General features: G+C 39.3%; 1 protein-coding gene across 1 annotated transcript in view; it reads right to left on the reverse strand.

The window, feature by feature from the left end:
- Nucleotides 1-15,556, reverse strand: part of CBLB (Cbl proto-oncogene B) — a 232,258-nt gene that overhangs the window by 72,770 nt on the left and 143,932 nt on the right. The window contains exons 7-8 of the mRNA XM_077296804.1: nt 7,426-7,513; nt 2,889-3,020 (exon numbers count right to left, since the gene is read on the reverse strand). Coding sequence (XP_077152919.1) covers nt 2,889-3,020; nt 7,426-7,513 — 220 coding nt within the window. The remainder of the gene's footprint in view (nt 1-2,888; nt 3,021-7,425; nt 7,514-15,556) is intronic.

Raw genomic sequence — 15,556 nt, forward strand, 5'->3', positions numbered from 1 at the left:
GGCTTGAAGTGTACAAAATACCAACCTTCAATTGAACATTTAGCTAGTGAAATTCAGCAACAAAAAAGTCACTAAATTTAGTGATGGCGAACCTGTGGCAGTCCAGCTGTTGCAAAACTACAATTCCCATCATGCCTGGCCATTCCAAGCAAAAGCTTTGGCTGTAAAGACATGATGGGAATTGTAGTTTTGCAACAGCTGGAGTGCCACAGGTTCGCCATCACAAGAATTCCCCCTCCCCCTCACTTATCTTAGTTCACGGCACCCCACACAAGTTAAATAATAGCAAGACCAACAAAAGAAACCAACTGACAGATGAACAAAGAAGTCACTAAGCAGGTAAGTTAAATAATTATAATTATACATATTTGTTATTTAAACTATACATGTCGCAAAATTATGGTTTTTTTATCAAGGTGACACACCCCCCAAGTTATGTTTGTTTTTTTGGCGAATTTTGACACACCAATCTCAAAAGGTTGCCCATCACTGCCATAAACCAATGTGTTACGGTTTATTTTCCCCTTTATACCTCCTTAAATAGCCTTTGGCATCTACCGTACCTACTTTTTATTGTGACTAGTATTGAGCTATCCCATATGTCCCTGAGCATCATGCAAAATTGGAAGAGTTAAGGGATAGACGAAATTTAAAACTAACTTTCCCAAATCTCCTACTTTACATTTGTATACACTCCACGCTCCTTTTACAGTAAAGAAAATTCCCATACTGTAATATCTCTGGCATTTATTTTGCGAACAGAGCCGCTTTGTGCACATTAGGGCCAGTTCTCATTATAGTTTCAGGTCCCATTGATGGGATACGCATATACTATACATTTATGGCATAACCTATGGATATGTTATGAATATAGGAGATGGGACCTTTAAGTTCATTTTAGCATTATTGTATTACACTCAATGGCCATTCTGAAAATTAGGATTAGAGACAGAACCATCCAACGTTTTCTAGTACTTTCTATGTTTTTTTGGGGGGAGAGGCAAAGATTATATTTGTTTAATGTATGTTTTTTTGTAAGAAAAGTTAATTTCTGTAAGTTCCTTTTCATACACACGTTGTAAAAATTGTTGGTACCCCGCGTTTAATGACAGAAAAACCCACAATGGTAACAGAAATAACTTGAATCTGACAAACGTAATAATGACCAAAAAATCTTTGATAATGAACAATGAAAGTCAGACATTGCTTTTCAACCATGCTTCCACAGAATTTTTAAAATATGAAATAGGCCTGGACAGAACTGATGGTACCCCTGAAAATAATGTGACAAAAGGGACATGTTAAATCAAGGTGAGTCCACTAACTAGCATCACAGGTGTCTACAATCTTGGAATCAGTGAGTGGGCTTGTATATAGGGCTACAGATACTGTGTCACTGTGCTGTTTGGTCACATGGACCAGAGGAAGCGAAGGAAAGAATGGTCTTAGGAGATTAGAAAGAAAATTATAGAGAAACATGATAAAGGTAAAAGTTATAAGACCATCTCCAAGCAGCTTGATGTTCCTGTGACTACAGTTGCACATATTATTCAAAAATTTAACATCCACGGACCTGTAGCCAACCTACCTGGACGTGGCTGCAGGAGGAAAATTGATGACAAATCAAAGAGACGGATAATACGAATGGTAACAAAAGAGCCCAGAAAAACTTCTAAACAGATTAAAGGTGAACTTCAAGTTCAAGGAACAGATCGCACCATCTGTTGTTGTATGAGCCAAAGTGGACTTCATGGGAGATGACCAAGGAGGACACCATTGTTGAGAAAAAAAAACAAAAAAGCCAGACTGCAATTTGCCAAACTACATGTTGACAATCCACAAAGCTTCTGGAAGAATGTCCTATGGACAGATGAGACAAAAATTGAACTTTTTTGCAAGGCACATCAGCTCTATGTTCATAGACGGAAAAATGAAGCATATCAAGAAAAGAACACTGTCCCTACTGTGAAACATGTAGGAGGATCTGTTATGTTCTGGGGCTGCTTTGCTGCATCTGGCACAGGGTGTCATGAATCTGTGCAGGGTACAATGAAATCTCAAGACTATCAAGGGATCCTAGAGAGAAATGTACTGCCCAGTGTCAGAAAGCTTGGTCTCAGTCACAGGTCATGGGTCTTGACACAGGATAAAGACCCAAAACATACAGCTAAAAACACCCAAGAATGGCTAAGGGGAAACCACTGGCCTATCCTGAAGTGGCCTTCTATGAGCCCTGACCTAAATCCTATTGCGCATCTTTCGAAAGAGCTGAAACATGCCGTCTGGAAAAGGCAACCTTCAAACATGAGACAACTGTAGCTATTTGCTCTTGAGTGGGCTAAAATACCTGTTATAAGGGTGCAGAAGTCTCATTGACAGTTACAGGAATTGATTGATTGCAGTGATTGCCTCAAAAGGTTGTGCAACAAAATATTGAGTTAAGGGTACCATCATTTCTGTCCAGGCCTATTTCATGAGTTTTATTTATTTTTTTTTAATTCTGTGAAAGAATGGTTGAAAAGCAATGTCTGATGTTCATTTGTTCATTATCATAGATTTTTTAGTTATTATTACTTTGTCAGATTCAAGCTATTTCTGTGACCATTGTGGGTTTTTCTGTCATTAAACGAGGGGTACCAACAATTTTTACCATGTGTGTAGCCGAAGAGTTCATAAGATATTTGAAGTAGAACCTGTACTGTGAGTACTGTGAAGAGTTGTTCGAATTCTCATTCAATTAGAAAATCTGTTTCCCTCAGTCATTACAGTCAAGGTTTCAATATAAAAGGAACCTTCTAACAACGTAAAAGTGAGGCGTTAAGAAATAACAATAACACACCTGCTAATATAAAATGACAACGCTACAATGTAATGTGTAATGACAGTACCTGCCAAGACGTGAGACATGAAGTACACATCAAGTGCCCACAGGGCTCAATCTTCACATCTTTGTCATTTTCTGCACATATTTTACACAGCTGAAACGTTGAGCCCATTTCACAGTACAATTCATATTGTTCCTGGAAGTGAAAAATTGTCAAGATAGGAATACAAAAAAAGAAACTTAACAATAACTATCAAGTAATGATTAATCTAAAACCCCAAATAAAGGTGTTAAGGGCTTAAAATAAGCAAACAACATCTTAACATCATAGCCGGAGTGATAATGGTTTCAGGTCTACAGTAGCTATGCACATATCAATTCAAATGCGTTTTTCTCAGTAATGGAGGAACGGACTGGCCACGAAAAGGTATTACTGGACTTGTCGTTGTAAGAACTACATTAACATATAAACAGTTCGTGTTGTGTTATGATGCTCAAAAATTCCCTTTAATGAGCATTCTCAAATAATTTAAGATAAAAAAGCAAATCATACACTCCATATGGAGACCAGTGTTTTGTGGATCTTGCCCCTCAACAGTGCAAAGCATGAGGTTTGATCTGCAAAGCAGGAGGTATGATTGCTAGCTGAGAGGCCCCTAACGAGGTCTAAGCGGGGATGCTTCTACTTGTGGAGATTGCCAACTGGCATAAGGAGCTTTATAGGCCATGTAATGCTCCCTGGGAATTTAAACGTAAATATATTCTTCAGAGAGGAAGTGAACAGGAACTCTAACGCCACTGACTGAAAGTAGCAATTATAAGAATCAATATCAGCTCTTTAACAAACCCTGCCACAGAGGAGCATTACATGGCCTATAAGTGTCCTTACACTGGCTTGGCACTCTCCACAAGGAGAAACGTTCCTCAAAAGATTTTAAAACATTTCATAAATTGGTCAGCACTGGGCTCTCTCAATAAAATAGCACAACCAAACACTCAATAGGATTCATTAAAGGAATAATGAACTTGTTACATGTCAGAGGGGCCTCTCAACAAGTAAAGATGCATTTTGCCGGCAAACCTGATCCTTTAATGTTAAAATTTTAAAATTGAGGGATTTCTGTGAAATCTTTAGCTCCACCATTATTGAAGTTGAAGGTATGATACATTGAGCTAGATTCCCAATCTTCTAGTTTTATAAAAGAAAAAAAATAGATCTACTGTTAAAAACTAAAATAGGCAAACATTAATTAAATGATACCGAAATATAACAGGTTTTGGATCAGCAAGGTACAGTAGAAGGTAATATATTAAAATATAACCTTTAATGATAATATTTAAAAAAGAGACCCTCAGGCTCAAGGACTAAATATTAGACATATATACATAAAATAACATGAAACGTACACCAGCAATATTGTGATTTGGTATGTGGAACAGTAGAAACTGTGTCCTCATACACAATAGGGTACAGCATAAAAACGATAAGTCAGCAGGTAAATAAATAGGAACAAACTTCTGAAATGATGTTCATAGATTAGAACTATGGGGCATGGACAGCATGGATCTTAGGTTCTTTTGATGGTGTGATAATGTGTGGCAATGAATTTGCCCCCCTTTCCTACTTCCAAATAGTATCCTCAAATTTTTTGAACAGCAGAGGGTCTTGATCTGTTTCTAATCTATGAGTATCATCTCAGAAATCTGGTGAGAGTTAAGGTACCTTCACACTGAGCAACTTTACAACGAGAACGACAACGATTCGTGACGTTGCAGCGTCCTGGTTAGCGATCTCGTTGTGTTTGACACGCAGCAGCGATCTGGATCCCGCTGTGATATCGCTGGTCGGAGCTAGAAGTCCAGAACTTTATTTGGTCGTCAGGTCGGCGTGTATCGTCATGTTTGACAGCAAAAGCAACGATGTCAGCAATGTTTTACATGGAGCTAACGACCTGTGAGAACGATAAGTGAGTCACCGTTACGTCACAGGATCGCTCCTGCATCGTTCTGGAGCTGCTGTGTTTGACGTCTCTACAGCGACCTAAACAGCGATGCTGCAGCGATCGGCTCGTTGTCTATATCGCTGCAGCGTCGCTGAGTGTGACGGTACCTTTAGTCTTAGAAACTGAGGGTCTCTTTTAAATATCACTAACGGTTATATTTTAATTTATTACCTCTTACCTTGCTGATCCAAACCAACTCTTGATTCGTAGTTTTACACATTACGAAATATAACATGCACACAGAGGTCATGGATGATAGGCATAGCATGGTCAAGAAGGAACAATCAGAAGGTACCGCTGCTCCAGAGTCTCCGTGTCACAATTCTATACAAGACCATTCATGCTGTCATTCACTACCAGTCCTAATTGACTCTTATTATGAGGAAGCTGTAATCTTACATATACGGCCCATGGCCAAAACTGTTGGCACTCCAGAAATTGCTCAAGAAAATGGAGTATTTCTCGCAGAAAATTATTACTATTAAACATGTTTTCTATACACATGTTTATTTCCTTTGTGTGTATGTATTGGAACAACACAAAAAAGCAGAAGACAAATTGGAAATAATTACACACAAAACCCCAAAAATGGGCCACACAAAATTGTTGGCACCTTCAACTTAATATTTAGTTGCACACACTTTGGAATAAATAACTGCAATTGTTTTCAATAACCATCAACAAGTTTCTAACACGTCTCAATTGCTATTTTAGACCACTCTTTTTTTTGGTAACTGCTCCAGGTCTCTCATATTTGAAGGGTGCCTTCTTCCAACAATTATAAGATTTCTCCACAGATGTTCAATGGGATTTGGATCAGGACTCATTGCTGGCCACTTCAGAACTCTCCAGCGCTTTGTTTTCATCCATTTCTGGGAGCTTCTTGAAGAATGTTTGGGGTCATTGTCTTGCTGGATAACCCATGACCTAGGACGCAAATGAAGATTTCTGACAGTGGGCACTAAATAGAGACCCAAAATCTGCTCCATTGGTAATCTTCAAATTTTATGATGCCTTGCACACAGTCAAAGCACACATTGCCAGAGGCAGCAAAACAACCCCATAACATCTTTGAACCTCCACCATTTTTGAAAGTAGATACTGTATTCTTTTCTTTGTAGGCCTCATTCCATTTTCAGTAAGAAGTACAATGATGTGCATTACCAAAAAACTTTATCTTGGTCTCATCTGTCTAAAAGATGCTTTCCACGAAAGATTTTAGCTTATTCACGTACATTTTAGCAAACTGTAGTCTAGCTTTTTAAGGTCTCTGTGTCAGAAGTGGGTTCCTTCTGGGTCTCCTGCCTTAACGTTTCATTTCATTCAAATGTCTACAGATAGTTTGTGCTGATACTGATGACCCCTGAGCCTGCAGGACAGCTTGAATTTCTTTAGAACTTGATTGGAGCGGCTGATCTACCATCCGGACTATCCCGTGTTGCAACTAGTGATGAGTGAGTGTGCTTGTTACATGGGTTTTCCCGAGCATGCTCGGGTGTTCTCCGAGTATCTTCGGCATGCTCGTAGATTATGTTTGAGTCCCCGCAGCTGCAGGATTTACAGCTGCTAGACAGCCTTAATACATGTGGGGATTCCCTAACAAACAGACAATCCCTGCATGTGTTCGGGTTGTCTAGCAGCTGAAAATCATAATCTACGAGCATGCCCGAGATACTCGGAGAACACCCGAGCATGCTCGGAAAATCCGAGTAATGAGCACACTCGCTCATCACTAGTTGCAACCTTTCATCAATTTTTCTCTGCCGTCCACATCCAGGGACGGGAGATTAGCCACAGTGCCATGGGTTTCAAACTTCTTGATTATATTGTGCACCATGGACAAAAGAACATCAAGATCTCAGGAGATGGACTTGCACTCTTCAGATTGTTGATATCTTTCAACAATTTTGGTTCTCAAGTCCTCAAACAGTTCTCTTCTCCTCTCTCTCCTTTCTCTTTCCATGCTTAGTGTGGCACAAACAGACACACAATGCAAAGATTGAGTAAACTTCTCCACTTTTTATCTGGCTTTAGGTGTGATAGTCATATTGCTCACACCTGTTACTTGCCATAAATGAGTTGAAATGAGCATCACATGCTTGAAACAAAGTTGTTTACCCTTAATTTTGGAAAGGTGCCAACATTTTTGTCTGGTCCATTTTGGGGGTTTTGTGCTTATGTCCAATTTGCCTTTTTAGGTTTTTTTTGTGCTGTTCCAATATACACAAAGGAAATAAACATGTGCATAACAAAACTAGAGTAATTACAATAATTTTTTGAGACAAATACTTTATTTTCTCGAACAATTTCAAGGATACCAACAAATTCGGCCATGATTGTAGTAATTAACAAATTTACCAGATTTTCGAAAATGTACAATAGAAAAATGAAATAAGATTGATAGTTGGAAATTCTGTATCAACTGATGAAGTCTAAGTGTAAGAAGTTAATGCTAGACTTTATAACAGATACCAAAATTCTGGTGTGGTTCTATGATCTCTCATAGAATAGAATTCATAAAACCTCTGCCAAATAACATTGAATCAATAGATGGAAAGCTCCCTGATAGCAAATGAAAGCAGAAATGAGAACACATACCTGGGTTACTTTGATGTGATCATGTGGCGTGGGCTCACATAGACCTGTCAAGTCCGGATTGTAGCTTCGTCCATCGGGATATAGGTAACTGAAAATGTAAAAATATATCAATTGGCAGCATGGATCAGGTACTGGTTGGCGTGATTGCAGCCAGGCAGGTTCTCTCTGAAGTGCTGCAGCGTTTCAGAGAACACATACTTTGAAAAGCCTTTGAATGTGACTCAGCTGACTAGTCGGGGGCAAGTCCCCAGCCGCCTTCTCCTGGCACACCTCCGGGTGACTGACAGATCTCTCCCAGTGTGTGGATATAGTCAAAGGGATCGGGTCAGGGAGGAGACAAGGAGACACCGGTAATCTACCTTGGATGAGTCATAGTTAAACATCCTTTGAACAGCAATAATTATCAAAGGCTGCAGCACTTCAGAGTACAACATGTCTGGCTAGAACCAAACAAACCAATGCCGGATTCATGCTATTCTTGGTTCAGACAGCTTGAATCTGATGGCATGTTCGCTTTAATCACATATTGTAAGTAATTTATACCATAAAGCAGACCTGTTACTCTTTCATTGGAACCCATGATAGATCACTATAATTTACACAACCTAAGCTAAAATCAAAGCTTTTAAAGGGGTGTTTAGGTTTGTAGGATGTAGGTTTTTGCAGCCATCCATCAATAGAGACAGTATGATCTATTTTCTGCTAAAAAGGGACACAAACTTACTAAATAGCCCAAATCTCTTCCAATGTTGGACAGCTTTTCACAGAATTTTTTAATGTTCATTTGCCTCCTACATGCAAAGTTAAGAAACTTTCATAAAACATGTTTTACCATTTTGCTGCTGCGGAGCATCTTTAAGTCCTTTACTCATTCTAGCTGAGTACTCTGCAAAAGTGTAACAAGTCCATCAGAGATTCTGCTCTTGGTGCTGATGGCTCTCTGCTCTCAGTGTCAGAGATAGCAGGAGGAGGTGCACACAGATCCCCACAGAATGGAGAGGGAAGAAGATATTTACAAACAAGGGGGGATAGAGAAAACAGGCTATAGAAAAGAACATGGAGAAAAAATAGATGCTGATGGAAACTGCGCTAATGAAAGAGCTATCATGAAGGCATTCGTATTGATACACACACACCTCATATCTAACCTGTATTACTATAACAGACATTCCCAGAAGAGGAAAAAAATTGAAACTTGAATCTAACTGCAAACTGCATATCAGGGGATCTGACTTGGAATGAATGATTTAATGAAGATTGCAGAATAACTAAGTAGATGTAGAAATATTTTTTCGAAGTCAAAGTTGTCCACAGCCTTTAAGATAAGCAAAGAAGAAATAAATCCACTAGGTCTCCCAAAATGCACATTACATGACCTATTGAAGAATGGCAATTATAGATCTTTTAAATTGTGATGAACCGATATTTAAAATACATTTATAAACTGGACTTTTCTATATAAAGAAAAAAATGTTGAAACTATCCCAGCCCTTTAAATACTGGTTGCTGGAATAGTCTATAGGGTAGTGTAGTCTCTTCAGCTACACAGTGACTGAGCACTTCTATGTGACTGTACATGTGTACACTGTATATGCAAGGTGATCAAACCTCTGGACCAAACAGCTACTGAGAAATGAACCTAAGCGCAAGTACTACGAAAAACTAATACTGCACAATAAGGACAGTGATCTTCAGAGGTCCAAAGTCAGAGATTAACCAAAAGGCAATTCAAAAGAAGAGGGACACGGTAAAAAAAAACCTGCAACATATTTTAGAATTTGATGAAAATGAGTTTCCCTCATTCGTTACATGGCAGTGTAATATTAAGCAGCTCTGTACAGTGATCTATCCACGATAATAAATCTTACACTCTAACTTTTAACATATTTACTTATTATCACTCATACAGCATTACTAAAAAGTAAAGTTTACATTTAAAATCACTGGCAAAACCCCCCCATAACAATGGCTTAATTGACTCCTATAAAATTGGCTACGGTGAACCTCTGTTTGCCTTCGGGCCATATTACATAAAAGTCAGCTTAGCCAGACCATCTAATTTGTATGGGGTTCTCCAGAATCTTTTCCAACAGATGATATTGAGAAAGAGAATAATTGGGCAATTTTCATCTTTTCCCATGGGATCCACATGAATAATCAGCCAAAAGCTTATCCGTATAGCATTCAGATGAATGAATGTTCGGCTGATAGTGATCTTACAAGTAACCTTAAAGTCAGGAAAAGATTAAAGGGAATCTGTTAGAAGTTTTGACCCTACAAAACTGCAGACAATGTTAGATGGGTGAGTGGGGTCTGTACAGGGGTTTAAACATACCTCTCTGTATTTTAACAGTATCAGCTAGAATGTCAGATTAAACCACCATTGTGCTGCAATCACAAGTGTTCCAAACGCGTTACCTGATGCACAGAGCCTAGGGCTTAGGCACTAAACGCTCTCCATCTCTGCTACTGAGTGATGGCTTTGGCGTCTAAAAGGAGACTGCTAAGATCCGACACTCAGAGGTGGGGACTGTGGGAAGGTGTTCCATGTATATAGCCTTGGACACTGTATATGAAGGGAGTGGGGCACGTGTGAATATGGCGGGAAGGGATTTATGCTTATTCGTAGTCTTGTGGTTACCAAGAACATATACATGCAGGATCAACACTGGCTCCTTTTAAACCAGGAATGAGGACTAATGTCACATCTGTAGAGTGATATGGTATAGGTTTCAGCTATCCATAAAAAGGTTGCAATTAACACAGTAACAATCACTTAGAAATTTCCTTATTTTTGAAAGAAAAGCAGTTTTTTCCAATCAAGCTAACATTAAATGATTCAGAAATACACTGTATGTTAATGTGGTAAGTGCCTATTCTAGCTGCAAACGTCTGGTTTGTAATGCAACATCTTCATAGGTATATAGAGCCCATTTCCAACAACCATCACTCCAGTGTTCTTATGGTATTTTGTGTTTGCTAACTGTGTAAGGCGGCTAATGGATGGTTAGAATACCCTTGAAAACCCTTGTGCAAGTATGTTAGCATAGCTGAAAACAGTTTGGCTGATTAGAGAACCTATAAACCTGACCTTCCTTTGAGCTAGTTGAGAATCTGGAGCATTACCTTTGTTGGTTCCATTAAACTCTCAAAATGGCCAGAAAAAAAGGACTCTCATGTGAAACTTGACAGTCTATTATTGTTCTTAGAAATGAAGGCTATTCCATGTGAGAAATTGCCAAGAAACTGAAGATTTCCTACAACAGTGTGTACTACTCCCTTCAGAGGAGGGCACAAACAGGCTCTAACCAGAGTAGAAAGAGAAGTAGGAGGCCCCGCTGCACAACTGAGCAACAAGACAAGTACATTAGTCTGTAGTTTGAGAAATCGATGCCTCACAGGTCCTCAACTGGCAGCTTCATTGAATAGTACACGCAAAATGCCGGTGTCAAAGTCTACGGAGAAGAGGCGACTCCGGGATGCTGGCCTTCAGGGCAGAGTGGCAAAAAAAAAAAAGTCACATCTGACACTGGCTAATAAAAGGAAAAGATTAATATGGACAAAAGAACAGACATTGGACAGAGGAAGATTGGAAAAAAGTGTTATGGACAGACAATCCAAGTTTGAGGTGTTTGGATCACACAGAAGAACATTTGTGAGATGCAGAACAACTGAAAAAATGCTGGAAGAGTGCCTGACGCCATTTGTCAAGCATGGTGGAGGTAATGTGATGGTCTGGGGTTGTTTTGGTGCTGGTATATTGGGAGATTTGTACAAGGTAAAAGGGATTTTTGAATAAGGAAGGCTATCATACCATTTTGTAACGCCATGCCATACCCTGTGGACAGCGCTTGATTGGAGCCAATTTCATCCTACAACAGGACGATGACCCAAAGCACAGCTCCAAATTAAGCAAGAACTATTTAGGGAAGAAGCAGGCAGCTAGTATTCTATCTGTAATGGAGTGGCCAGCACAGTCACCAGATCTCAACCCCATTGAGCTGTTGTGGGAGCAGCTTGACCGTATAGTATGCAAAAAGTGCCCATCAAGCCAAACCAACTTGTGGGAGGGGCTTCTGGAAGCATGGGGTGAAATTTCTCCAGACTACCTCAGCAAATTAACTGCTAGAATGCCAAAGTTTGAAGGAGAAAATTATTATTTTAAATAAAAATCTTTTTTTCGAACTTTGTCAATGTCTGGAATAGATTTTCAATTAATTTGCAGCTCATTTGATTAATAAAAGTATGAGTTTTCATGGAAAACACAAAATTATCTGGGTGACCCTAAACTTTTGAAAGGTAGTGTATATATAAACACAAAGACACACATATATCTGGCTATGTGCACGTTTGCATATAGAGCCTCCATCATAATTGGCAAGGAAAATATCACAGCATACAGCGCCATTTCCACAAGTCTAAACAACCCCTCACCGGACTGTGAGTCAATGAGGACTATGGGTCATCCATGGTGTCCATTAGGTGACAGATATTGCATTGTGATTTCCGTTGAAAAGGAAAACCCAAATACATATATCAGCAATGTCTTCTTTATTTTTCCATACATTTGTTTTCAGCAACATGTGTGAATTTATCAATAAATCCTGTGAGGAAATTTAATAGGTTTCAATAACGGTAATCACACCACTATGTTATCAAAGATTTCCAAAACTGAACACATTTTTACCTATAGGACTTAAAAGGGTTGTCCACTACTGCAAAATCTCTTACTAATGGATTCAGGGAGGATTCATAAAAAAATATATATATATAGTAGGTATTCACACTCTTTGGTAGCCGCTGAGGTCCACACAGGCATGAATTTCCATCTCAAACAGGATAAAGTTTTATTTTCTGGCATAAACTTTGACCATTAAGAAAACAGCTTTTCTTGAGTAAAAATGTTCAATAACGAAAACAGTCCTTTCTCAGGGTGGGCACAATAATGTAGCCCGTCTGACCCACAGAGCAGTAAAGGCAATGCTCATCTCCAGGCACAGTCAGGCCACTATGAAGGATCTTTTTCTTCAATAATACAGACCCTGGGTTCTCAGATATGGCTGAGCTAGTCTCAGTTTGTGCACACAAAACCGCTATCATCCACAGCAGTCAGTGATACTTGCAGCTTGGCGCACAACGCCTGTGGAGTTGAGACTCTGACTCTGTAGCTCCAACACTATTCACTCTGGTTTGATTCCCTCAGCTGACTGACCAAAAACTAATCAGGGCCTGGCTCTAGACATACAGTGATGAGCAAAAGGGTAACCATGTTTTGAACTTTTGACTTTCAGGCTCCATATCTCACCATCCACTACAGGTTGGGCTCGACAAAAGTGTTGGACCCTCAACTTAATATTTGGTTGCACACTCTTTGGAATAAATAACTGCAATTAATCTCTTCCTATAACCATGGCATCAAGCTTCTTATACCTCTCAACTGGAATTGTGGACCACTCTTCTTTTGCAAACTGTTCCAGGTCTCTCATATTTGAAGGGTGCCTTCTCCCAACAATTTTAAGATCTCTCCACAGGTGTTCAATGGGAGCCCCATCGGGGACAGCAATGATAATGTGTGCAAACTGTAAAGCGCTGCGTAATATGTTAGCGCTATATAAAAATAAAGATTATTATTATTACTTAGATCAAGACTCATTGATGGCCATGGAAGGAGAGGTAAAACCTATTTTCATATAATGACCAGACAGAATACAGATCCAAATGCACAGCAGCGCTAAAAGGTTCCTCCTGCAGACAGGGTGGTATGTATGAATGGTGCCCATCTTTATTTTTAGGTAGTACTGTGCATCTCAGGCACTACTGTTCAGAATTTTACCCAATTACACAAAGGTGTTGATGATTGTAAAGTATTTATGGCATTTTCACAATAAGGCCGGGGTCGGGACCAGTTTCTCACATCACACTCGCAAGTGTGACCCCGGCCTAAGGCAGATCTGCCTTCAGGCAAATAAAAAAAAAAAAAAAATATATATATATATATATATATATATATATATATATATATATATATATATATATATATATTTTTTTTTTTTTTTTTTATTAAAACGTAGCTTTGTTTTGTTATGGCAGAAGTTTGACAATTCTCCTGGCAGTGAAACGGTTAATCCCCTTACCTACGAACGCACCCAATTACGCAGATTACATTCAAGATTAAAAATCTACAGATGTTACAGAAACAAGCAAAGTACGGCATCAGTTACACTTCCAGCGCGCTATTCAGCAAGTCAAGCAGTCCCAGTTGCCAACACAAGTCTGTCACTTCAGAAGCCAAGTACAATTTATTTCACATTGTGATAAAATCTTTGATATTTCTGCTACATTGTACATGATCGGGACATCTTCCAACCAGGAAATGGAATGATTATTTTTGCTGATAAACTATGTCAGCTTCTACTTTCAACATGCAGTTTAAATCCAGCAAATAAATATCTTTTTGATCCTGTGCACAAACACGTATCATTGTAAATTGCTGTCTAAATAGGAAAAAAGGATCAAATGAAACCTTTAGTCAGCCTGCACTGTCTATTAACAATGTGGGTGAATGGATAAAAAGTACTCCGGGTGACTGCGCCACAATAAACTACACAGTATTGGGAGACAGTGACACATGAAGGTCATTGTCCACGAACGTCTTTGTAATATCAATCATTTTTTATAGCTGACAAACATTCATAAAAAATATCCTGATCCTTAAATCTGGACAAGTTTTTGTAAATTTGACATCCATAATGGCGCAGACAGATCTACCGTATTTAAAAAGGAGACCATAAAATCAGCAGTTCATGATGCAGCCCATCAATGTGCATCTTTCTACAGCCATTCCATAGTATTAAAATCTAGCATCTTTGTGTACATATATAACACAATATACTAAGACAGACACATTTTTTTCCTAAAATGTGACATTTTATAGCTTAATCCAAGCCTAGGCTTTTATAGTGGCTCCAGTCAAACCTACAGTACAGACCAAAAGTTTGGACACACCTTCTCATTTAAAGATTTTTCTGTGACTATGAAAATTGTACATTCACACTGAAGGCATCAAAATTATGAATTAAAACATGTGGAATTATATACTTAATTTCAGTTGTTTCACACTTTTTTGTTATGTCTTACATTCTAGATTCTTCAATGTAGCCACCTTTTGCTTTGAAAATGACTATGAAAATTGTACATTCACACTGAAGGCATCAAAACTATGAATTAACACATGTGGAGTTATATACCGTATTTTTCGGACTATAAGACGCACCGGACTATAAGGCGCACCCAGGTTTTAGAGGTGGAAAATAGGGAAAAAAATATTTGAAGCAAAAAAATGTGGTAAAATATTTAATAACATACTATTATATGTGGTGTTATTATATATAATAGTATGTTATTATGTTGGAAGCTGCGGGACCAGTGTGGTGTCTGTGAAGTACTATATGAAGATGCTGGAGGGTGAGTATAAGAATGGGGGCACAGGGCTTATATTGAAAGCACCACTCCAGCACTGCAAAATAACACTGGAGTGCTGCTTTAAAATCCCATGGGAGAACTATAACTCCCAGCATGTCCTGCAGATCCTATGACATGCTGGGAGTTATAGTTCACTAAAGGAGTGGCAGGGTGCTTTATTGTGTTTTGGAAAGACTAACCTCTTAATTGTGGCAGCCAGCCTGTGGTGAGGTAAAAGCATCCCATGACTGCACACACAGAGCCCTCCCTCTTGTTGCCTTTCCACAGCACAGGTAATGGAAGCCAGCAGATTCTAGTGTTGGAGTCTGAAGGACCTGTGATGATGTCAAGAAGAGGGAGGGCTCTGTGCTGCCATGTGATGCTCCAGACCGCCCACTTCTGACATCATCACAGGTCCTCCTTGTGCACACTGCACAGCACTCAGCTCCAGCCCAGGCAGGTACACCGCGATCTCCTCTCCCCCGGACCCTGCTGCTGCTGCCTCCTCCTCCCCCGGACACACGGATCTCCCCAGCTGCTGCAGGAATCAGCGCTGAGGAAACCATGTGTGTCCCTGCTTAAGTGCAGTATTCATTTGCTGCTCCCGGCTCACCGCTCAGCTGATAGGTGGGTGGGCAGTAGCTAATGAATATTCACTGCACTTAATCAT

Source organism: Ranitomeya variabilis, chromosome 3, assembly GCF_051348905.1.
Source record: "Ranitomeya variabilis isolate aRanVar5 chromosome 3, aRanVar5.hap1, whole genome shotgun sequence".
Taxonomy (NCBI): Eukaryota; Metazoa; Chordata; class Amphibia; order Anura; family Dendrobatidae; genus Ranitomeya; species Ranitomeya variabilis.